We start from the raw sequence: 24,514 nt of genomic DNA on the forward strand, positions 1-24,514 counted from the left end.
TTCTAAAATACATTGAGTCATTCTACCCCCACCTCAGCGTTAGTTAGGTACAGGGCCAGGGTGTTTGTGTACAGTATAATCCATCTCCTGATTGGGGTTTATTTGAACAGAAACATGTTTTCATTGGGGCTGGCCACACTCATAAACCAACCTAGTGTTGTTCTTACATATGAACCATTGACTGGCCTTATTGATGGGTGAGTCATCCATACATGTCACATGACGTCACTTATCCATACATGTCACATGATGTAATGTGTTTTGTGACCCAGCCAAAGCCTCTAGTCTCCACTGCCTATTCCTATAGCTAACACAATCTAAAAACACACACACACACAGAGACACACAGAGACACAGACACACACACACACACACACACACACACACAGACACACACACACACACACACACACACACACACACACACACACACACACACACACACACACACACACACACACACACACACACACACACACACACACACACACACACACACACACACACACACACACACACACACACACCCCTTCTGGTTCTCCCAATGAAACAATTGCCAACTCTCTCCCCCCCTCCTCAGTGCGTCTGCCAGGAATAAGGACCTACGTAGACCCTCACACTTATGAAGACCCCAGTCAAGCCGTCCATGAGTTTGCCAAGGAGCTGGATGCTTCCTGTATCGCCATCGACAAGGTGGTGGGAGCAGGTGAGACAAGAGACATCACACACACACACACACACACACACACACACACACACACACACACACACACACACACACACACACACACACACACACACACACACACACACACACACACACACATATATCAATCAAATGTATTTTTAAATCCCTTTTTACATCAGCAGATGTCACAATGTGCTGTACAGAAACCTAGAATAAAACCCCAAACAGGAAGCAATGCAGATGTAGAAGCACAAACATGTCAATAACACATAGCATTCAGATATGGTTACCTACAGTAAGACATCTTGAACAAAATGTCCCACATTAAATTCACAGGGATCCCAAATATACGTCACATACATTGGCATTCAGAGGCACAAAGAGGAGCTATTTGAGAGTGAAGTGTGTTTGTTCTGAATGTGGTGAGAATGAGATTCATTAACACCTCAGCTGGAGAGCTTCATTTTACTCCTCTACTGCTACGGAGGGAGAGAGGGAAAGGCAGGGAAGGGAGGGAGGAAGGGAAGAAGAGTGAGGGATGGGCGGGAGGGAAAGGTGATACGGATATAGGGTTGGATTGAGAGATGGCCGGAAGGGAAGTGGAGGTAGTGATAGGGATTGATGGATAGAGAAAGGGGATGTAGAGAGGGAGACGGAAGAAGTCCTCCCTGCCTCACTGCATTTAATAGAGTGCATGCTGCTGGAGCAGAGGACTATGGGTAAAAGTACCGCACCTCCAGATGGGATATTATTTTACACCCCCCACAGCTCCCTCTCTCTCCTTTCTCCTCTCTCCTCTCTCTCTCCTTTTTCCTCTCTCCTCTCTCTCTCCTTTCTCCTCTCTACCTCTCTCCTTTCTCCCTCTCCTTTTTTTTCCACCCTTTCTCCACCTCTCCTCTCTCTCCTGTTCCCTCTCCCCCTGATGTCTTCAGCAGGAGTGTAGACATGAAGTTAATGCATTGTGATTCATGGGAATAGCAGGCAGTGGGAGAGCACACATAGACACACACACACACACACACACACACACACACACACACACACACACACACACACACACACACACACACACACACACACACACACACACACACACACACACACACACACACACACACACAGCAGCATGTTAGTCTCCTAAGTCCCTCTGGCTGTAAAGCCATCATACAGACCTCACTCTACAGGACCTGCACTTACAGAGTAGAATGCAGTATACACTCCCTTTAGAGTTTAGCTGTTCCTGTAGATCAGGGGTGTCAAACAAATTTTGCCCCGGGGGGCGCATTCAGTCTTCAACGAGGTCCAGAGGGCTACATTGAAAATGTGTTATATTTCCTTGCTGTCAAAATGTGCAAAAAGTAGTCCTAAAATGGATTCAATTGTTTTTCCCCCTCATCAATCTACACACAATACCCCATAATGACAAAGCAAAAACTGCACATTTATAAAAAATGTAAAACTGAAATGTCACATTTACAGAAGTATTCAGACCCTTTGCAATGAGACTTGAAATTGAACTCAGGTGCATGCTGTTTTCATTGAGCATCCTTGAGATCTGAATGCTCATGTAAATAAGGTATTTCTTTTTTTATTGGTAATAAATTAGCAAAACGTTCTAAAAACTTGTTTTCACGTTGTCATTATGGGGTATTGTGTATAGGTTGATGGGGGAATAAGGCTGTAACGTAACAAAATGTGAAAAAAGTCTGAATAGTTTTCGAATGCACTATACAGCTCTGGAAAAAATGAAGAGACCACTGCAAAACTACCAGTCTCTGGTTTTACTAGTTATAGGTATGTGTTTGGGTAAAATTAATATTTTAGTTTTTTTCTATAAACTACTGACAACATTTCTCCCAAATTCTAAATAAAAATATTGTCATTGAGAGCATTTATTAGCATAAAATGACCACTGGTCATTTTTAAAACACAATACTAATGTTTTAACTTAGGAAGAGTTGAGAAACCAATATTTGGTGGAATAACCCTGATTTTCAATCACAGCTTTCATGCGTCTTGGCAGTCTTTCACATTGACAAAGTGGGGGGCAGCAGGTAGCCTAGTGGTTAGAGCATTGGACTAGTAACCGAGCTGACAAGGTAAAAATCGGTCTTTTGGCCCCTGAACAAGGTAGTTAACCCACTGTTCCTAGGCCGTCATTGAAAATAAGAATTTGTTCTTAACTGACTTGCCTAGTTAAATAAAGGTAAAATAAAAAAATAAAAAATAATTGATGTTGGGTGACTTTATGCCACTGCTGGTGCAAAAATTCAAGCATCTCAGCTTTGTTTGATGGCTTGTGACCATCCATCTTCCTCTTGATCACATTCCAGAGGTTTTCAATGGGGTTCAGGTCTGGAGATTAGGCTGGCCATGACAGGGTCTTGATCTGGTAGTCCTCCATCCACACCTTGATTGACCTGGCTGTGTGGCATGGAGCATTGTCCTGCTGGAAAAACCAATCCTCAGAGTTGGGGATCATTGTCAGAGGAGAAGGAAGCAAGTTTTCAGCGAACAATGAAGAGGCGATTCCAGGATGCTTGCCTTCTAGGTGGAGTTCCTCTGTCCAGTGTCTGTGTTATTTTGCCTATCTAAATCTTTTATTTTTATTGGTTAATCTGAGATAAGGCTTTTTCTTTGCAACTCTGCCTAGAAGGCCAGCATCCCGGAGTCACCTCTTCACTGTTGACGTTCAGACTGGTGTTTTGCGGGTACTATTTAATGAAGCTGCCAGTTGAGGACTTGTGAGGCGTCTGTTTCTCAAACTAGACACTCTAATGTACTTGTCCTCTTGCTCAGTTGTGCACCGGGGCCTCCCACTACTCTTTCTATTCTGGTTAGAGCCAGTTTGCGCTGTTCTGTGAAGGGAGTAGTACACAGCGTTGGACGAGATCTTCAGTTTCTTGGCAATTTCTCGCATGGAATAGCCTTCATTTCTCAGAACAAGAATAGACTGATGAGTTTCAGAAGAAAGTTATTTGTTTCTGGCCATTTTGAGCCTGTAATCAAACCCACAAATGCCGAGGCTCCAGATTCCTCAACTAGTCTAAAGAAGGCCAGTTGTATTGTTTCTTTAATCAGAACACCAGTTTTCAGCTGTGCTAACATAATTGCAAAAGAGTTTTCTAATGATCAATTAGCCTTTTAAAATGATAAACTTGGATTAGCTAACACAACGTGCCATTGGAACACAGGAGTGATGGTTGCTGATAATGGGCCTCTGTACACCTATGTAGATATTCCATAAAAAATCTGCCGTTTCCAGCTACAATAGTCATTTACAACATTAACAATGTCTACACTGTGTTTCTGATCAATTTGATGTTATTTTAATGGACAAAAAATGAGCTTTTCTTTCAAAAACAAGGACATTTCTAAGTGACCCCAAACTTTTGAACGGTAGTGTATGTTATTTATTTTACATTACGCAAACCACCCGAGAGCCGGATTGGACCCCCTGGCGGGCCGTGTATTTGACACTCTGCAGTAGATCTGAAAGGCTCTCTCTCTCTGGATGGCTGTTTTAAAACAGAAGGCATCACCTTACAGATGACCTGCAGACATCAAAGCCTAAGAAAGCAGAGAGAGTTTGTGTCATTAATCAAATCACTTCCCCTGCTTATCAGAGGAGTGGATGGAGGGTAGGGTAATACTGATGCTGGTCATTTCCCAGCCTGTCCACTGGCCAACCACAGCCCAGCTGTGACCCCCCTCCCATAGCCCAGCAGGCTGCGTGCTGCTCTGTTTAGACAGCCTGTAATTATTCTGCTAAATTCTTCCAGACCCAATCTCAGGCCAGTACTACTGACCCTCTGAATGTGTGTGTGTGCGTGTGTGTATGTGCGTGTGATATGCCTCCTTGCGTGTGTGTCTCTGACTCCGTACCGATCCTGCGTCTCTGATCCAACTCCGCCATGGGAAATGATCATCCTGGAGAGAGGGCTTGGCATGTTTTAGCTGTGACATCACTGTCCTACACAAACACACATCCTCTCCTCTCTAGCCAAGTCCCTGTCACCAGCCGTATCAGAGTGATACTTGACCTGCCCTTCTGACGTTGAAGTGGTCTCTCTACCACAACGTCCTGCCTAGTGAAACTATCCAAAAAGAAGAAGAATAGGCGGCCAGGCCTTCGCAGTAAACTTTAGTGAACTATGAACAGAAAAGATTTACAAAAGAATACATACAGGAGCAGATCAGCTTTGTACATCAGGACGCACAACTGCAACACGACTTCTAAAGGCTTTCTCAGGCAGCGTTGTGGATGGAAGCTGACGTGTCTCTAGAGATAGAGGTCGGGACAAGTAAATGTCAAATGACACGAAAATAAACGATATACAAAACTTATATTCAACATTATCACGCAACATAGAAAATAACGCACAGGTATATATACAAAGGAAGTGCGTAAAGGGATAATCTATCTGAGTTGCGTGCGTAAAGGACAGTATATGTACTGGTGCGTAAAGGACAGTATATGCACTGGTGAGTAAAGGACAGTATATGTACTGGTGAGTAAAGGACAGTATATGCACTGGTGCGTAAAGGACAGTATATGCACTGGTGCGTAAAGGACAGTATATGCACTGGTGCGTAATTGACAGTATATGCACCGGTGAGTAAAGTACAGTATATGCACTGGTCCGTAAAGAACAGTATATGCACCAGTGCATAAAGGACAGTATATGCACTGGTGCGTAAAGGACAGTATATGCACTGGTGCGTAAAGGACAGTATATGTACTGGTGAGTAAAGGACAGTATATGCACTGGTACGTAAAGAACAGTATATGCACCAGTGCATAAAGGACAGTATATGCACTGGTGCGTAAAGGACAGTATATGCACTGGTGCGTAAAGGACAGTATATGTACTGGTGAGTAAAGGACAGTATGTGCACTGGTGAGTAAAGGACAGTATATGTACTGGTGCGTAAAGGACAGTATATGCACTGGTGCGTAAAGGACAGTATATGTACTGGTGCGTAAAGGACAGTATATGCACTGGTGAGTAAAGGACAGTATATGTACTGGTGAGTAAAGGACAGTATATGCACTGGTGCGTAAAGGACAGTATATGCACTGGTGAGTAAAGGACAGTATATGCACTGGTGCGTAAAGGACAGTATATGCACTGGTGCGTAAAGGACAGTATATGCACTGGTGAGTAAAGGACAGTATATGCACTGGTGCATAAAGGACAGTATATGCACTGGTGCGTAAAGGACAGTATATGCACTGGTGAGTAAAGGACAGTATATGCACTGGTGCGTAAAGGACAGTATATGTACTGGTGCGTAAAGGACAGTATATGCACTGGTGCGTAAAGGACCGTATTTGCACTGGTGCGTAAAGGACAGTATATGCACTGGTGCGTAATTGACAGTATATGCACCGGTGAGTAAAGGACAGTATATGCACTGGTGAGTAAAGGACAGTATATGCACTGGTGAGTAAAGGACAGTATATGCACTGGTGCGTAAAGGACAGTATATGCACTGGTGCGTAAAGGACAGTATATGCACTGGTGCGTAAAAGACAGTATATGCACGTTCCATAAAAAAGAAGCACAATATAGTGAATATACTATAATTCAGAAGAACAAGTAAAGTACATAAGAGGCTATATACTAGTCAATCTAGGAAGGGCTAAGTATACTAGTTTAGCTGTAGTTGTTTATTACGTCCATGGGGATAAACAGTATCTAGGAGGTGGACCATTTAGCCTCTTTTTTGCATTCTCTATTGCCCAGAACTTTTCAGTTCATTGACTGTGTGTTGGTGCTGGATAAAGTGGGCTGCTAGAGGGTAGTTCTCGTCCTTGTGTCTAATAGAACTTTTGTGTTCTGTGATCCTATCCACCAGAGAAACTATCCACCTATCAAGGCACAAGGCGAGACCGAAATGCAGACACAGGAGGCAGATGGTTGGAGTCTTACAATGTTTATTAATCCAAAGGAGTAGGCAAGAGAATGGTCGTGGACAGACAAAAAGGTCAAAACCAGATCAGAGTCCAGGAGGTACAGAGCGGCAGACAGGCTCGTGGTCAAGGCAGTCAGAATGGTCAGGCAGGCGGGTACAAAGTCCAGAAACAGGCAAGGGTCAAAACCAGGAGGACTAGAAAAAGGAGAATGCAAAAAGCAGGAGAACGGGAACACACTGGTTGACTTGGAAACATACAAGACGAACTGGCACAGAGAGACAGGAAACACAGGGATAAATACACTGGGGAAAATAAGCCACACCTGGAGGGGGTGGAGACAATCACAGGAACAGGTGAAACAGATCAGGGCGTGACACCACCAGAGAGGCTGCAAACCTCAGAGGGATAGTACATACTGTATATGTCCTCACTATGCTGGAATGATACTGTATATGTCCTCACTATGTTGGAATGATACTGTATATGTCCTCACTATGTTGGAATGATACTGTATATGTCCTCACTATGTTGGAATGATACTGTATATGTCCCCACTATGTTGGAATGATACTGTATATGTCCTCACTATGTTGGAATGATACTGTATATGTCCTCACTATGCTGGAATGATACTGTATATGTCCTCACTATGTTGGAATGATACTGTATATGTCCTCACTATGCTGGAATGATACTGTATATGTCCTCACTATGCTGGAATGATACTGTATATGTCCTCACTATGCTGGAATGATACTGTATATGTCCTCACTATGCTGGAATGATACTGTATATGTCCTCACTATGTTGGAATGATACTGTATATGTCCTCACTATGCTGGAATGATACTGTATATGTCCTCACTATGTTGGAATGATACTGTATATGTCCTCACTATGTTGGAATGATACTGTATATGTCCTCACTATGTTGGAATGATACTGTATATGTCCTCACTATGCTGGAATGATACTGTATATGTCCTCACTATGTTGGAATGATACTGTATATGTCCTCACTATGCTGGAATGATACTGTATATGTCCCCACTATGTTGGAATGATACTGTATATGTCCTCACTATGTTGGAATGATACTGTATATGTCCTCACTATGCTGGAATGATACTGTATATGTCCTCACTATGTTGGAATGATACTGTATATGTCCTCACTATGTTGGAATGATACTGTATATGTCCTCACTATGCTGGAATGATACTGTATATGTCCTCACTATGTTGGAATGATACTTTATATGTCCTCACTATGCTGGAATGATACTGTATATGTCCTCACTATGCTGGAATGATACTGTATATGTCCTCACTATGTTGGAATGATACTGTATATGTCCTAACTATGTTGGAATGATACTGTATATGTCCTCACTATGCTGGAATGATACTGTATATGTCCTCACTATCCTGGAATGATACTGTATATGTCCTCACTATGCTGGAATGATACTGTATATGTCCTCACTATGTTGGAATGATACTGTATATGTCCTCACTATCCTGGAATGATACTGTATATGTCCTCACTATGCTGGAATGATACTGTATATGTCCTCACTATGCTGGAATGATACTGTATATGTCCTCACTATGTTGGAATGATACTGTATATGTCCTCACTATGCTGGAATGATACTGTATATGTCCTCACTATGCTGGAATGATACTGTATATGTCCTCACTATGCTGGAATGATACTGTATATGTCCTCACTATGCTGGAATGATACTGTATATGTCCTCACTATGCTGGAATGATACTGTATATGTCCTCACTATGCTGGAATGATACTGTATATGTCCTCACTATGCTGGAATGATACTGTATATGTCCTCACTATGCTGGAATGATACTGTATATGTCCTCACTATGCTGGAATGATACTGTATATGTCCTCACTATGCTGGAATGATACTGTATATGTCCTCACTATGCTGGAATGATACTGTATATGTCCTCACTATGCTGGAATGATACTGTATATGTCCTCACTATGCTGGAATGATACTGTATATGTCCTCACTATGCTGGAATGATACTGTATATGTCCTCACTATGCTGGAATGATACTGTATATGTCCTCACTATGCTGGAATGATACTGTATATGTCCTCACTATGCTGGAATGATACTGTATATGTCCTCACTATGCTGGAATGATACTGTATATGTCCTCACTATGCTGGAATGATACTGTATATGTCCTCACTATGTTGGAATGATACTGTATATGTCCTCACTATGCTGGAATGATACTGTATATGTCCTCACTATGCTGGAATGATACTGTATATGTCCTCACTATGCTGGAATGATACTGTATATGTCCTCACTATGCTGGAATGATACTGTATATGTCCTCACTATGCTGGAATGATACTGTATATGTCCTCACTATGCTGGAATGATACTGTATATGTCCTCACTATGCTGGAATGATACTGTATATGTCCTCACTATGCTGGAATGATACTGTATATGTCCTCACTATGCTGGAATGATACTGTATATGTCCTCACTATGTTGGAATGATACTGTATATGTCCTCACTATGCTGGAATGATACTGTATATGTCCTCACTATGCTGGAATGATACTGTATATGTCCTCACTATGCTGGAATGATACTGTATATGTCCTCACTATGCTGGAATGATACTGTATATGTCCTCACTATGCTGGAATGATACTGTATATGTCCTCACTATGCTGGAATGATACTGTATATGTCCTCACTATGCTGGAATGATACTGTATATGTCCTCACTATGCTGGAATGATACTGTATATGTCCTCACTATGCTGGAATGATACTGTATATGTCCTCACTATGCTGGAATGATACTGTATATGTCCTCACTATGCTGGAATGATACTGTATATGTCCTCACTATGCTGGAATGATACTGTATATGTCCTCACTATGCTGGAATGATACTGTATATGTCCTCACTATGCTGGAATGATACTGTATATGTCCTCACTATGCTGGAATGATACTGTATATGTCCTCACTATGCTGGAATGATACTGTATATGTCCTCACTATGCTGGAATGATACTGTATATGTCCTCACTATGTTGGAATGATACTGTATATGTCCTCACTATGCTGGAATGATACTGTATATGTCCTCACTATGTTGGAATGATACTGTATATGTCCTCACTATGTTGGAATGATACTGTATATGTCCTCACTATGCTGGAATGATACTGTATATGTCCTCACTATGCTGGAATGATACTGTATATGTCCTCACTATGCTGGAATGATACTGTATATGTCCTAACTATGTTGGAATGATACTGTATATGTCCTCACTATGCTGGAATGATACTGTATATGTCCTCACTATGCTGGAATGATACTGTATATGTCCTCACTATGTTGGAATGATACTGTATATGTCCTCACTATGCTGGAATGATACTGTATATGTCCTCACTATGTTGGAATGATACTGTATATGTCCTCACTATGCTGGAATGATACTGTATATGTCCTCACTATGTTGGAATGATACTGTATATGTCCTCACTATGTTGGAATGATACTGTATATGTCCTCACTATGCTGGAATGATACTGTATATGTCCTCACTATGCTGGAATGATACTGTATATGTCCTCACTATGTTGGAATGATACTGTATATGTCCTCACTATGTTGGAATGATACTGTATATGTCCTCACTATGCTGGAATGATACTGTATATGTCCTCACTATGTTGGAATGATACTGTATATGTCCTCACTATGCTGGAATGATACTGTATATGTCCTCACTATGCTGGAATGATACTGTATATGTCCTCACTATGTTGGAATGATACTGTATATGTCCTCACTATGTTGGAATGATACTGTATATGTCCTCACTATGCTGGAATGATACTGTATATGTCCTCACTATGTTGGAATGATACTGTATCTGTCCTCACTATGTTGGAATGATACTGTATATGTCCTCACTATGCTGGAATGATAATTGGTCAGCTCTGATGAGTGTCATAGTGCTTTATATGATATGGAAAGTAGAAGGATCATGTATAGACTGTGGCCAGTGTAGTCAAGCTTCAATTAGTCATTGTTATCTCAGTGAGGGAAATGGATTCCAAGAAAGACATAAGACTGCACATGCTTATAATGGCCTAATGTGTGTGGTTATGACATTAAGCAAGACTCTCTTACTGGTCTGATCCAACTGAAATAAATGATAACAGTTATTCTGATGAAAAGTCATCAATAATAGATTGTAGCCTCAGATCCTTGGTGTCAGTGACTCAGGTCCTTGGTGTCAGTGCCTCAGGTCCTTGGTGTCAGTGCCTCAGGTCCTTGGTGTCAGTGACTCAGGTCCTTGGTGTCAGTGCCTCAGGTCCTTGGTGTCAGTGCCTCAGGTCCTTGGTGTCAGTGCCTCAGGTCCTTGGTGTCAGTGACTCAGGTCCTTGGTGTCAGTGCCTCAGGTCCTTGGTGTCAGTGCCTCAGGTCCTTGGTGTCAGTGCCTCAGGTCCTTGGTGTCAGTGCCTCAGGTCCTTGGTGTCAGTGCATCAGGTTCTTGGTGTCAGTGCCTCAGGTCCTTGGTGTCAGTGCCTCAGGTCCTTGGTGTCAGTGACTCAGGTCCTTGGTGTCAGTGCCTCAGGTCCTTGGTGTCAGTGCCTCAGGTCCTTGGTGTCAGTATATCAGGTCCTTGGTGTCAGTGCCTCAGGTCCTTGGTGTCAGTGCCTCAGGTCCTTGGTGTCAGTGCCTCAGGTCCTTGGTGTCAGTGCCTCAGGTCCTTGGTGTCAGTGCCTCAGGTCCTTGGTGTCAGTGCCTCAGGTCCTTGGTGTCAGTGCCTCAGGTCCTTGGTGTCAGTGCATCAGGTTCTTGGTGTCAGTGCCTCTGGTCCTTGGTGTCAGTGACTCAGGTCCTTGGTGTCAGTGACTCAGGTCCTTGGTGTCAGTGCCTCAGGTCCTTGGTGTCAGTGCCTCAGGTCCTTGGTGTCAGTATATCAGGTCCTTGGTGTCAGTGCCTCAGGTCCTTGGTGTCAGTGCCTCAGGTCCTTGGTGTCAGTGCCTCAGGTCCTTGGTGTCAGTGCCTCAGGTCCTTGGTGTCAGTGAATCAGGTCCTTGGTGTCAGTGCCTCAGGTCCTTGGTGTCAGTGCCTCAGGTCCTTGGTGTCAGTGCCTCAGGTCCTTGGTGTCAGTATATCAGGTCCTTGGTGTCAGTGCCTCAGGTCCTTGGTGTCAGTGCCTCAGGTCCTTGGTGTCAGTGAATCAGGTCCTTGGTGTCAGTGCCTCAGGTCCTTGGTGTCAGTGCCTCAGGTCCTTGGTGTCAGTGAATCAGGTCCTTGGTGTCAGTGCCTCAGGTCCTTGGTGTCAGTGCCTCAGGTCCTTGGTGTCAGTGCATGTGTGTGTTATTAACGCTCTGTGTGTGTATGTGTGTGTGTTTAGGTGAGTTTGGGGAGGTGTGCAGTGGTCGTCTGCGTCTGCCCAGTAAGAAGGAGATCTGTGTGGCAATCAAGACGCTGAAGGCAGGATACACCGACAAACAGAGGCGGGACTTCCTGTCCGAGGCGTCAATCATGGGACAGTTTGACCATCCAAACATCATCAGGCTGGAAGGAGTGGTCACCAGGAGTACGTACAGACCATATCTTACTATACAATAAGAATGAGAGAAAAACAAACGTATCACTCATTAAATATTGGCGTGATATTTATGTATGTATGAAGTATGTTATGCCTGGCCAGATGGAGCCTAAAGAATCCTGCCCAGAAGAAAACCTTGGACAGAATGTGTTGTTGGTTATACACTGAACAATTCTATGAAACCTGCTACACCTTTACAAGAGAATCCATTTTTATTGAATTCTATTGGCTTGAATCTCACCCTCCCTCCTGAGGCTCCTTAACACAGATATTCTCACACACTCACACATTCTCAGCCTCTTAAAGGTAATTACTCGAAAAACGGTGAAATAATTACTTTGACCTCTGGTCCACAATCAGAGTCGGTCTCCACCTCACTGCACTCTCCGCCTGTTAACTCACTCTGGCCTGGTGCAAGCACGCCCGTACGCACACACACACACACAAACATACACACACACACACACACACGTAAAACACACACACACACACACACACACACAAACATACACACACACACATAAAACACACACAACACACACACACACACACACACACACACACACACACACACACACACACACACACACACACACACACACACACACACACACACACACACACATACATAATACTGCTGTTCTGGCCATGTCGTTATACTGAAGAGTTAAACCTATAAAATATCTCCCTGTGATCGCTCTACAGCAGATGAACTGATCAGTTTAAAGGAACAGGCAGGCTTGTAAAAGTCACAGTAAAACTTTACAGAGGTTAGCCAGCTCTGGTCAACTTGACCAGCAGGCCAGAACAGATCTGTTTTAATGATGTTTCATATCCAGTTGTAGCCCAGCCATGTAATCAGGATATACAGTAGTTGAAAATAATTATACGATAGGGCTGGACGATATGGGCCAAAAATCGAATAGCGTTTTGTTTTTACCAAATATTGCAATTGCGAATTGATTTGTGATATACAAAACACTTGGGTGAACTGTAGGAATAGAAATAGAATGATTTAAAAGCAAAGTGGAAAGCAGCATCGTTCTTCTTTGAAACAATCCGTTGACTGCATTTGAGCAGCTGCAAGAGTAGAGAGGGAAAGAGACGACAAACGGAGTAAACTATAAAAATGGACATTTCACTCAGTGGCAATTCAAAATATTGCATGCTATATATACTGAGTGTACAAAACATTAGGAACACCTGCTCTTTTCATGACATAGACTGACCAGGTGAATCCAGGTGAAGCTATAATCCCTTATTGATAACACTTGTCACTTCAAACAGTGTAGATTAAGGGGAGGAAACAGGTTAAAGAAGGATTTTTAAGCCTTGAGACAATTGAGATATGGATTGTGTGTGTGCCATTCAGAGGTTGAACAGGCAAGACAAAATATTTATGTGCTTTTGAACAGGGTATGGTAGTAGGTGCCAGACGCAACAGTTTGAGTGTGTCAAGAACTGCGACGCTGCTGGGTTTTTCACGCTTAACAGTTTCCTGTGTGTATTTCACCTTTATTTAACCAGGTAGGCCAGTTGAGAACAAGTTCTCATTTACAACTGCGACCTGGCCAAGATAAAGCAAAGCATTGCGACACAAACAACAACACAGAGTTACACATGGAATAAACAAACGTACAGTCAATAGCACAATAGAAAAAGTCTGGTCCACCACTCAAAGGACATCCAGCCAACTTGACACAACTGTGGGAAGCATTGGAGTCAACATGGCCCAGTATCCCTGTGGAATGCTTTCGACACCTTGTAGAGTTCATGTCCCGACGAATTGAGGCTGTTCTGAGGGCAAAAGGGGGTGCAACTCAATATTAGGAAGGTGTTCCTAAATATTTGTACACTCAGTGTAGATCTTTTCCATATGGATATTGCACATGTAAATAATAAGATTTCAATGTGAATTACATTTAATTGTGCAGCCCTATTATACAATGTCGATAATGATATGTAAAAATGATATGTTTACCAGAATAAGTTCTACGGAAGTTCTTAATATCCATAATGCTTCTGATATGGCTCTTGCACATATTTTCTCTAAATGTTTGTGGAAATCCTGTGTATTCTAGTTGACAGTTTGGATAAAACCACTGTGCCGTGTGAAAACTGTTGTCCCTCAGCATTATGACAGGACCAGTTACTCAGCAAAGTCTGTGAAAACCCACTCAGTTTCCCATTCTGCTGGCTGTACATAGAACCCGGAGAGGAATGCAAAATTGCCCTTTTGTTTTTTCAATCATATAGGGATTCTATTTGTCTAATACATCTTCCATCACTCTGACTACTATTAAAGCCCTGCTGGTGAATAATGCCAGGCTTAATGCAAATTATTCTTTGTTTCTTTCTGTTTTTAGGATAGAATGAGGGGAGAGCATAGTAACGTGTGTGTGTGTGTGTGCATGTGTTTGTGTCTGTGTGTTGGAGGGGTACTCTATGATTGATAGCAGGCTCTTAGGGGTTTGGTTGGCATGCGAGAACAGACTGACACACACACACACACACACACACACACACACACACACACACACACACACACACACACGGTCCTGTCTGTGCTCTAGGGTGATTTATTAACCCAGTCCAGTTCATTCTTAATAATCCAGAGATTTTCACACCTCATTAAGCTTTCTGCTGCTTTTGGCTGCACCGCACACACACACACATACGCATGCATTGGTAATAGCCGGCTTTTGGCTGATAAAATAAGTTAAAAGCAGATAAATAAAAATGGCGCCGGCAGAAGAAGAAAAAATCCCATTGTGATATAATGCTTTTTAGTCTATTAATTGATGTAAATACCAGTCGATGTAAATACATTTGACTGGTCATGCTTATCGGTCTATGGGTTAATTTGCATAATTTTGTGAAATTAAATTGCCGCGTGGTACAGTATATTCGTTATGCATATTATTTATCACAAGCGTACAGCATACAGATACAGAGCCTTTGAGCAGAAAAGTGTCCAGACAGTGCAAGGGCCAGACAGCATCTCAAACAGCAAATGAACGTTTTACTGCATATTATGAGGCATGTCTTACCTTTCTTCAAAGTAGCCTAGCCAAAATCAGACCATATCCGTGGACGCAATTATTTTATAGCAACTTTCTTTTATTGTCCAGTAGTCAGAGGCACAATCCTCGTCATATTAGCAACCCATGCTAGTTGTTGCGTATTATAAACTGTGTGGTTCGAGCCCTGAATACTGATTGGCTGACAGCCGTGGTATATCAGACCGTATACCACGAGTATGACAAAACATTTCTTTGTACTGCTCTAATTACCCTGGTAACCAGTTTATAATAGCAATATGGCACCTCGGGGGTTTGTGGTATATGGTCAGTATAACACGGCTAAAGGTTGTATCCAGGCACACTGCGTTTGTCACGCCTGCTCCCGCTCTTACCCCCTGGCGCTCGAGGGCGCCAGGCTCCCCAGCATTGCGCACTCCTGCCATCATCATTACGCACACCTGCCTTCCCCCTGTCACGTGCATCAGCAATTTATTGGACTCACCTGGACTCAATCACCTCTGTTATTGTTACCTCTGTTACTTCTGTTACCTCTGTTGTGGCTCAGTTGGTAGAGCATGGTGTTTGCAACACCAGGGTTGTGGGTTCGATTCCCACGGGGGGCCAGTACGTTTTTTTTTTTTAAACGTATGAAATGTATGCATTCACTACTGTAAGTCTCTCTGGATAAGAGTGTCTGCTAAATGACTAAAATGTAAGATGTCATTACCTTCCCTATATCTGTCTGGTTCCCCACTCTGTTCCCTGCATTACATTTACATTTTAGTCATTTAGCAGACACTCTTATCCAGAGCGACTTACAGTAGTGAATGCACACATTTTTTATTTTATTTTTTATTCCGTACTGGTCCCCCTGTGGGAATTGAACCCACAACCCCGGCGTTGCAAACACCATGCTCTACCAACTGAGCCACATGTCTTTGGTTGTCATATGTCCTTGGTTACCCGTGTGCTGACGTTGTTCCTGTCCTGTTACCTGTCTGTTCCGCATTAAGTGTCCAACTCCCCGTACCTGCTTCTCATCATGTATAAGAACAGCTCTTAGCTGTGGAATATTGACCATATACCACACCCACTTGTGCCTTATTGCTTAATTAGATCTCCCTTCTTTCTATATTTGTAACGGATATTTTCATCTCTGTCACATGAAACCACTCACACTTTGACAATGGTGTTTTCCCAATAATTGCATTATGGAACGAACATTTGCGCGTTGTGCTTATTGCTGCGCTTATAATGTGAAGAAAAAATAGTTTATCAACATTTTAAGGTAAATGTTCTGATCTGTTCAATCAGACTCATTGCTTTGGAGAAAGAAAAAATATGTATCCTAGGCCTACTGGTTTTAAGAATTTGGGATCTGTTGTCCCACAACTGTCCCAGAGTCTGTTTGGAATAGGTTATTTCTTTCTCGACAAGCTAACCAATAGAATAGGTCAACTTTTCTACTATGGGGGATAGTAGATTGGTATAGGCTAGTGATGTTGCTGTTCGTTACTCATCTTGTTGGCTGAGGAAAGTAAATGTGGACAGTTATTCTAACATCTTCAAAGTGCACATCAGAATTCAGGATGAAGGACCGCACATCGTTGCATCCTCGACTTGCATGTTCTGTATGAATTACCATCATCTAAATGAGATTTCTGTCATTCTGAGCACCGTGGGTGGACGCCCTAATCAGGTTACACACCCAATGCCTATGGGTCCGGTCAATTTCTCAAATGTCTAATAAATTAAAATGCTGCCGGTCAAATGTCCGGAGACACATTTTCCTAAAGGAAACCCTGACACACACACACACACACACACACACACACACACACACACACACACACACACACACACACACACACACACACACACACACACACACACACACACACACACACACACACACACACACACACACAGAGAGAGAGAGGGGAGCAAAGGAGAGGATAAAAAGCGGAGGAGGTTTAGGGAGTCTGTTTTATCAGAAACTATAAAGGCTGTCCTGTGAGGTGAATGGGCCAATCCATCACAACTTTCTATAGAGGGGGGTGTTTAATGATGTCTATGACTGTGTTTGTGCCAGCAGTCTTTCTTATGTTAATGGAGGTGCTGTTATTGTCTAGACGAGTTACAGGTTGGACTGTCAGTTAGTCAGACCCTTATCACTACACTGTGAAATCTACATCTAGCGCTTGAGATGTAATGAAAAATGTGTTTGCACTCACTTTCATTTTACAGTTCCAAGGTTTGTGTCTGGTTAGACTGTAAACTCTCCTTCCAAACTCACATTAAGCATCTCCAATCCAAAATTAAATCTAGAATCGGCTTCCTATTTCGCAACAAAACATCCTTCACTCATGCTGCCAAACTTACCCTCGTCAAACTGACTATCCTACCAATCCTTGACTTCGGCGATGTCATTTACAAAATAGCCTCCCACACTCTACTCAGCAAATTGGATGCAGTCTATCACAGTGTCATCCGTTTTGTCACCAAAGCCCCATATACTACCCACCACTATGACCTGTATGCTCTCGTTGGCTGGCCCTCGCTTCATATTCATCACCTAACCCACTGGCTCCAGGTCATCTATAAGTCTTTGCTAGGTATCTCAGCTCACTGGTCACCATAGCAGCACCCACACGTAGCACGCGCTCCAGCAGGTATATTTCAATTCCGTCATTGGCCGCCAGTTCTTTCAATTCCTTCTTTCCTTCCAGTTCTCTGCTGCCAATGACTGGAACGAATTGCAAAAATAACTGAAGCTGGAGACTCATATCTCCCTCACTAACTTTAAGCATCAGCTGTCAAAGCAGCTTACAGATCGTTGCACCTGTACATAGCCCATCTGTAAATAGCCCATCCAACTACCTCATCCCCATTTTTTTTTTGCTCTTTTTCACCCCAGTATCTCTACTTGCACATTCATCTTCTGCACATCTATCACTCCAGTGTTTATTGCTAAATTGTCATTATTTCGCCACCACGGCCTATTTATTGCCTTATCTTCCTAATCTTACCTCATTTGCACACACTGTATATAGATTTTTCTATTGTGTTATTGACTGTACGTTTGTTTATTCCATGTGTAACTCTGTGTTGTTGTTTGTGTCGCACTGCTTTGCTTTATCTTGGCCAGGTCGCAGTTGTAAATGAGAACTTGTTTTCAACTGGCCTACCTGGTTAAATAAAGGTGAAATAAAATAAAAAATAGTAATTGATGACACTGTATTCTATAAGTGGTGCTGGTACTCCAGCAGTAGAAAATGAAAGGTGCTGGTTGTGGTAAGGTTGAACCACTGCTCTGACCACACCTAGTCTTGTTTTACTCACCATTAAATTGCAAGCAGTTTGTGAGGGAGCCAGTTTTATTAATTGAAGTTTATTTTTCCAACGAGGGTTATAAATGTGTTTCTTTTTACAGCAGGTTCCATCACCCCCCTACCTCTGACAGATCTGGAAATGAGTTCTGCGTTGCCAGATGTGGAATTTTACTTTGATACATTTACAATGTGCGTGACAGAGAGAGGGAGAGGGGGATGGAGAGAGATGGAGAGAGGGATGGGGAGAGTGCAGGAGAGCGATAGATGGAGAGAGAGAGTGAGAAAGTAAAAGAGAGAGTGAGGGATGGAGGGATGAAAGGGGAACACATTTCCATCTGACACATACCTGTTGTGACACCTGTGCTGTTCATTTGACCCCGACTGATTTAAAGTCATACCTGTCGTGACACCTGTCGTGACACATTTGACCCCGACTGATTTAAAGTAATTTCCCCCCTTGTTTCTATCTGTTTTAAACCTTGCTCTTGTCTGGTTTGCTCTGGTGTGATCTGCTCTGGTCTAGTGAATCAGAACCAGATGATAACACTACTGTTTTATAGTAACTCTCTACTGATGCTGGAATAAAGATGTCCCACTCTGACAGGTGACCCAGTGGACCTGTACACTCAGCCCTGCATGGGCCCTTTCATCCTGCCTGGAGGAAGTACTGCTGAACCCAGTGTGTGTGCGTGTGTGTCGGTGTGTGCCTGTGTGGTGTGTGTGTGTGTGTGTGTGTGTGTGTGTGTGTGTGGTGTGTGTGTGTGTGTGTGTGTGTGTGTGTGTGTGTGTGTGTGTGTGTGTGTGTGTGTGTGTGTGTGTGTGTGTGTGTGTGTGTGTGTGTGTGTGTGTGTGTGTTTTGCCAAATGTGAATAATTCTCTAATCTGGTAAATTTGTCTCTTCTCTCCAGGTAAACCTGTGATGATAGTGACTGAATACATGGAGAATGGATCCTTGGACAGCTTTCTGAAAGTGAGTTTAAAATATTACACAGCTAAATGAATTATCTTCACACTACCTTAATGCTTTCTACGCTGGCCTATGGAGTTATGCCATGCATTCCACTCTAACTAACCAGAAACTCTGGCTTACTGAAATTAGCCAAAACAAAACATCAAACCAACGTCAGAACAACATTAAATCAACATGAGCAGACAGGAGTGTGTGTGTAGGTACCGTTTTAGCAGTTTTCCACATGTGCCTGTGTGTCTGCACAGCATCCCTTCAGATGGAAAATGGAGTAATTGCAACCTTCTCCAGCTATTTCCTCTGGTTGTAGAGTGGCCTGGCTTTTATCACTGAGAACTGTCATACAACACACACACACACACACACACACGTCATCCCTCTCCTCCACACCACATTAGTGTACTTCATGTTTGTGTCATGACTATATGACTGTAGCAGCTTTGATCTGACTCTGCTTGTCTCTACCAGGTGGTCTGGGCTTTATATAGTGCCCTAGAAAACACCATCTATTTAGTCAAAGGCTCTGGCATAATGTTGTCAGGCCTATTTGGTTGTGAGATTGTACAATCCACCTTGAAATGAACAGGTTAATGTCAGAGGTGATCTAAAAGGTTAATGTAATTGGTTTAGATGTTGATATATGAATGTTCCGCTGTATTTCTTTAAACAGAAAGGTCATATTCATTCTGTTTTTCAATCCAGTGGCATCTGTTTTTAGAGGTATGACATTCCACCTGTGACTGATTCTATCTCTGTCTCTCTCTTTCTCTCTCTTTTGCTCTCTTTCTCTCCCTCCCCTCCTCTCTCATCACCCCCTCTTCCTCCTCTGCCTTCCCCTTCTAGAAACATGATGCCCAGTTTACTGGTATCCAGTTGGTGGGCATGCTGCGTGGCATCGCGTCGGGCATGAGGTACCTGTCTGACATGGGTTACGTCCACAGAGACCTGGCCGCTCGTAATATCCTGGTGAACAGCAACCTGGTGTGTAAGGTGTCTGACTTCGGCCTGTCCAGAGTCCTGGAGGATGACCCCGAGGCTGCTTACACCACACGGGTAAGACATGGTGGTCGGGTTTATCAATGACATACGATGGGTTTAATAGTTGTTTCTGACAGAGACAGGATACTATTAGGTATTTTATTAATGGATCCCCATTAGCTGTTGCAAAAGCAGCAGCTACTCTTCCTGTGGTCCACATGAAACATGACATAATACAGAACATGAATAGACAAGAACAGCTCAAGGACAGAACTAGATTTTTTGGAAAAAATTGGAGGGGGTGGGGGGTGCCATGTAAGAACAACCTCTGTCCATAACTCTGGTGCCTAACAGTGAGTGGACACGTTGCTGTGGTCAGAGAGAAAGGTTATCACTGTCAGACATAGCTGAACTGACTGACCTCTGTCTCAGGTTTCTACAGAAGGGCATTGTCTCCCTCTCTCTATCTCTCCCTCCCTTCTTTCTGTTGATCTATCTCCCCCTCGCCAGCCCTATCACTGAATACATGCTGTCAATGAGACAAATCACCTCATATGGCACATACATAGGCACACACATACACAAACTCCTGACCTTGCAGCAGTGCAGAGCGAGGTAGCAGTACATAAATAAAAGCTGGGCGAGATAACGCTAACATAAATTCACAATGAGCCTTTTGTTTGTGTTCTCCTGAAGGATCATGGGAAAGGAATGACAAACATACTAGATAAGCAACATCAAGAAGCCTTTGAGCCTAGTTTATCCAACCTATCACCATCTATATACAATACTGTGTGTGTGTGGTCACCTTGTGGCCTAACATTAGTATGTAGGGCTCTAAACTCTGTGTAATAACAGCTTCAGACCCCCATGTTAAATAAACACTCACAGAGCTATTACTTCACTCCCATAAACTCACTCCCTAAAATATGCTAATAGACTTCCCCTAGTGTGTCACTAGTAATAGAGCTGAGTTCTCATACACTCAACGGTCACATGAATGTATCAGACCCAGCAGGCCGTTCTCTCTCCCTCCCTCTTCTGTCAGACCACTCTGCTGTTCCATGAGCCCCCTCCTGTCTGTCTGTGTCTCACTGGTGTCTCACTCTACTGTCATTATAGGTATAATCCTTCTTTTCATGAGGCTGGCTGTGTTGATGTACACTCACCAGGGATTCAAGGGAGCAGAAGTGGATTTATTTGTGTGTGTGTGTTTGCGTGCTTGCATGTGTGTGTGTGTGCTCCTCCGTGCGTGTGTGAGGGCAGAAGTGGTTTGTTTTCTGAGGGCTTTGTGTTTAGAGAGAGCTGGCCAGGAGTTGTGTGACTTGGCCAGGAGGTCCGTTAGCTTTGGCTCCTCTCCTCTTTTCTTCTCTCTGCTCTTTTCTTTTACTCTCCTCCACTGGCCTGACGCAGGCCAAACCTTGAGTAAGTCCAGCAGCCCCCTGAGGGTAGACACTGAGCAGGAGAAACACAGGGTCAGCCCACAGGCTCCCTCTCTACCTCTCTTTCTACCTCTATTGCCTTTTCCTTCTCCCCCAGGAAGAAACACAGTGGGGATGAAACAAATGGAACAAGGCCGTGTAGTTCTGGAGGCTGAGGGCACAACCTAAACCCCTCTCTTTGTCCTTCCTCTCTCTCCTTCTCTCTCTTTATATCCATGTTCATGTCAAACCTAACCTAAAACAAATCCTGAAATCATGAATGTACATCATCAATAGAATCACAGTTACACACATATCGCTTTCACTATTTGATGAGTTTGTGAATAAATAGAAATGTGATGACTGGGCATGGGTGTTAAAATACTTTCATTGTGATTTCTCTCTCTCTCTCTCTCTCTCTCTCTCTCTCTCTCTCTCTCTCTCAGGGAGGTAAGATCCCTATCAGGTGGACAGCTCCAGAGGCCATCTCCTACAGGAAGTTCACCTCGGCCAGCGATGCCTGGAGCTACGGTATCGTGCTCTGGGAAGTGATGTCATATGGGGAGCGGCCTTACTGGGAGATGTCCAATCAGGACGTGAGTATGCAACCGTCGCCAGAGTGACCTAATGAACTTCCTTAGGGGGAAATGATGCGTAGAGCGGCCAGGTGGAAGACTGAGTCTGACGCCTGATGGTCTGATGGCCTGAACCAGAAATACATATACACACACAAATACAGCATTGTCACCTGAGAGGGATTTAAGGGGGCTTTATTGGCATGGAAACATATGTTTACATTGCCAAAGCAAGTGAAATAAATAATAAACTAAAGTGAAATAAACAATAAAAGGAAGAGTAAACATTATTCTCACAAAAGTTCCAAAAGAATAAAGACATTTCAAATGTCATATTATGTCTAAATAGTCTTGTAACAATGTGCAAAAAGTTCAAGGAAATATGGTTTGTATTTACAATGGTGTTTGTTCTTCACTGGTTGCCCTTTTCTTGTGGCAACATGTCACACATCTTGCTGCTGTGATGGCACACTGTGGTATTTCACCCAATAGATATGGGAGTTTATCAAAATTTGATTTGTTTTCAAATTCTTTATGGGTCTGTGTAATCTGAGGGAAATCAGGTATTCTGCCACTGTGTACTCTCTGTTTAGGGACAAAAAGCATTCTAGTTTGCTCTGTTTTTTTGTTAATTCTTTCCAATGTGTCCTGGGGCTCTGTGGGGTCTGATTGTGTTTGTGAACAGGTGACCAGCTTGCTTAGGGGATTCTTCTCCAGGTTCATCTCTCTGTAGGTGATGGCTTTGTTATGGAAGGTTTGGGAATCGCTTCCTTTAAAGTGGTTGTAGAATTTATCGTCTCTTTTCTGGATTTTGATCATTAGCGGGTATCGGCCTAATTCTGCTCTGCATGTATTATTTGGTGTTTTACATTGTACACAGAGGATATTTGAGCAGAATTCTGCATGCAGAGTCTCAATTTGGTGTCTCTATCTCTCTCTCTTTCCCTCCCTCCAGGTGATCAAAGCGGTGGATGAGGGCTACAGACTGCCTCCTCCTATGGACTGTCCTGCAGCTCTGTACCAGCTGATGTTGGACTGCTGGCAGAAGGAGAGGAACAACAGACCCAAGTTTGAACAGATCGTCAGCATCCTGGATAAACTCATACGCAACCCTGGGAGCCTGAAGATCACAGCCAACACCTCATCCAGGTACTATACACATCTACATTTAACCCTCAAGCTCTCAACCCTGACCTCTGAATCTAACTCTGGCAGCCAACATCTCATCCAGGTACTATACAGATCTTAACTGAACAGCTAGCTTTATGCGGTTGTATTAATAAAGCGTTAGACATGGTGACATCTTTCTCATCCGCTCAACACCTGCTCTTCTCTGCTCCTCTCCCACGCACCTGGCTTAACACGGATGGACACCAGACATATCCGTTCCCCACACATCTCCCAAGGCATTGTGGGTCACGGCACATCCTGCTCGTTAGTGACAGCAGCGACAGGAAACACTGTCCTCCACCCTGGGACTCGTTTATCCCTCCCTCGCTTTTAGTGTTTCCTTCTCTCGCTTTCTGTCAGACACTCCCTCTCTGCTGGCCTATTACAATATTACTGGTGACTTGAAAAATGAGGAGGATGGGAGACCCACGGTATAGGCGCGGAACACACGAAGACCACAAAGTGTCTTTCAAAAATGGTCAAAGAATAATTATTTTAACCTAAAGTATTTAATAAAGACATTTATAGTACAATATTATGGGGAATGGGATTGAGAGGGCTCCTTACACAGTGTTGGAAAGGGATCACAGCAGTGATTGAATGAGGGTATGAGGCATGAGTTGAGGTGTTCAGAGGCTTGACTTCAGTGCAGGACAGGATTTGACTGGGAATCAAAAAAACACCCTACACAGTTAGACTAAGAATGCTAAGAATGAGTTAGTCCAAGCAAGGAGTAAATTCATTGATGTGTAATAATGTGATTGTGTATGTGATTGACTCTACAGTCAGG

At 43.2% G+C, this 24,514-nt stretch overlaps 1 protein-coding gene across 2 annotated transcripts in view; it reads left to right on the forward strand.

The window, feature by feature from the left end:
- Positions 1 to 24,514, forward strand: part of epha3 (eph receptor A3) — a 140,064-nt gene that overhangs the window by 98,067 nt on the left and 17,483 nt on the right. For both annotated transcript variants that reach the window (XM_045704677.1, XM_045704676.1), the window contains exons 10-15: positions 581 to 706; positions 12,061 to 12,246; positions 19,522 to 19,583; positions 20,424 to 20,633; positions 22,426 to 22,575; positions 23,510 to 23,703. In XM_045704677.1, the coding sequence (XP_045560633.1) occupies positions 581 to 706; positions 12,061 to 12,246; positions 19,522 to 19,583; positions 20,424 to 20,633; positions 22,426 to 22,575; positions 23,510 to 23,703 (928 nt within the window). The remainder of the gene's footprint in view (positions 1 to 580; positions 707 to 12,060; positions 12,247 to 19,521; positions 19,584 to 20,423; positions 20,634 to 22,425; positions 22,576 to 23,509; positions 23,704 to 24,514) is intronic.

Source organism: Salmo salar, chromosome ssa21 (genome assembly GCF_905237065.1).
Source record: "Salmo salar chromosome ssa21, Ssal_v3.1, whole genome shotgun sequence".
Classification (NCBI taxonomy): Eukaryota; Metazoa; Chordata; class Actinopteri; order Salmoniformes; family Salmonidae; genus Salmo; species Salmo salar.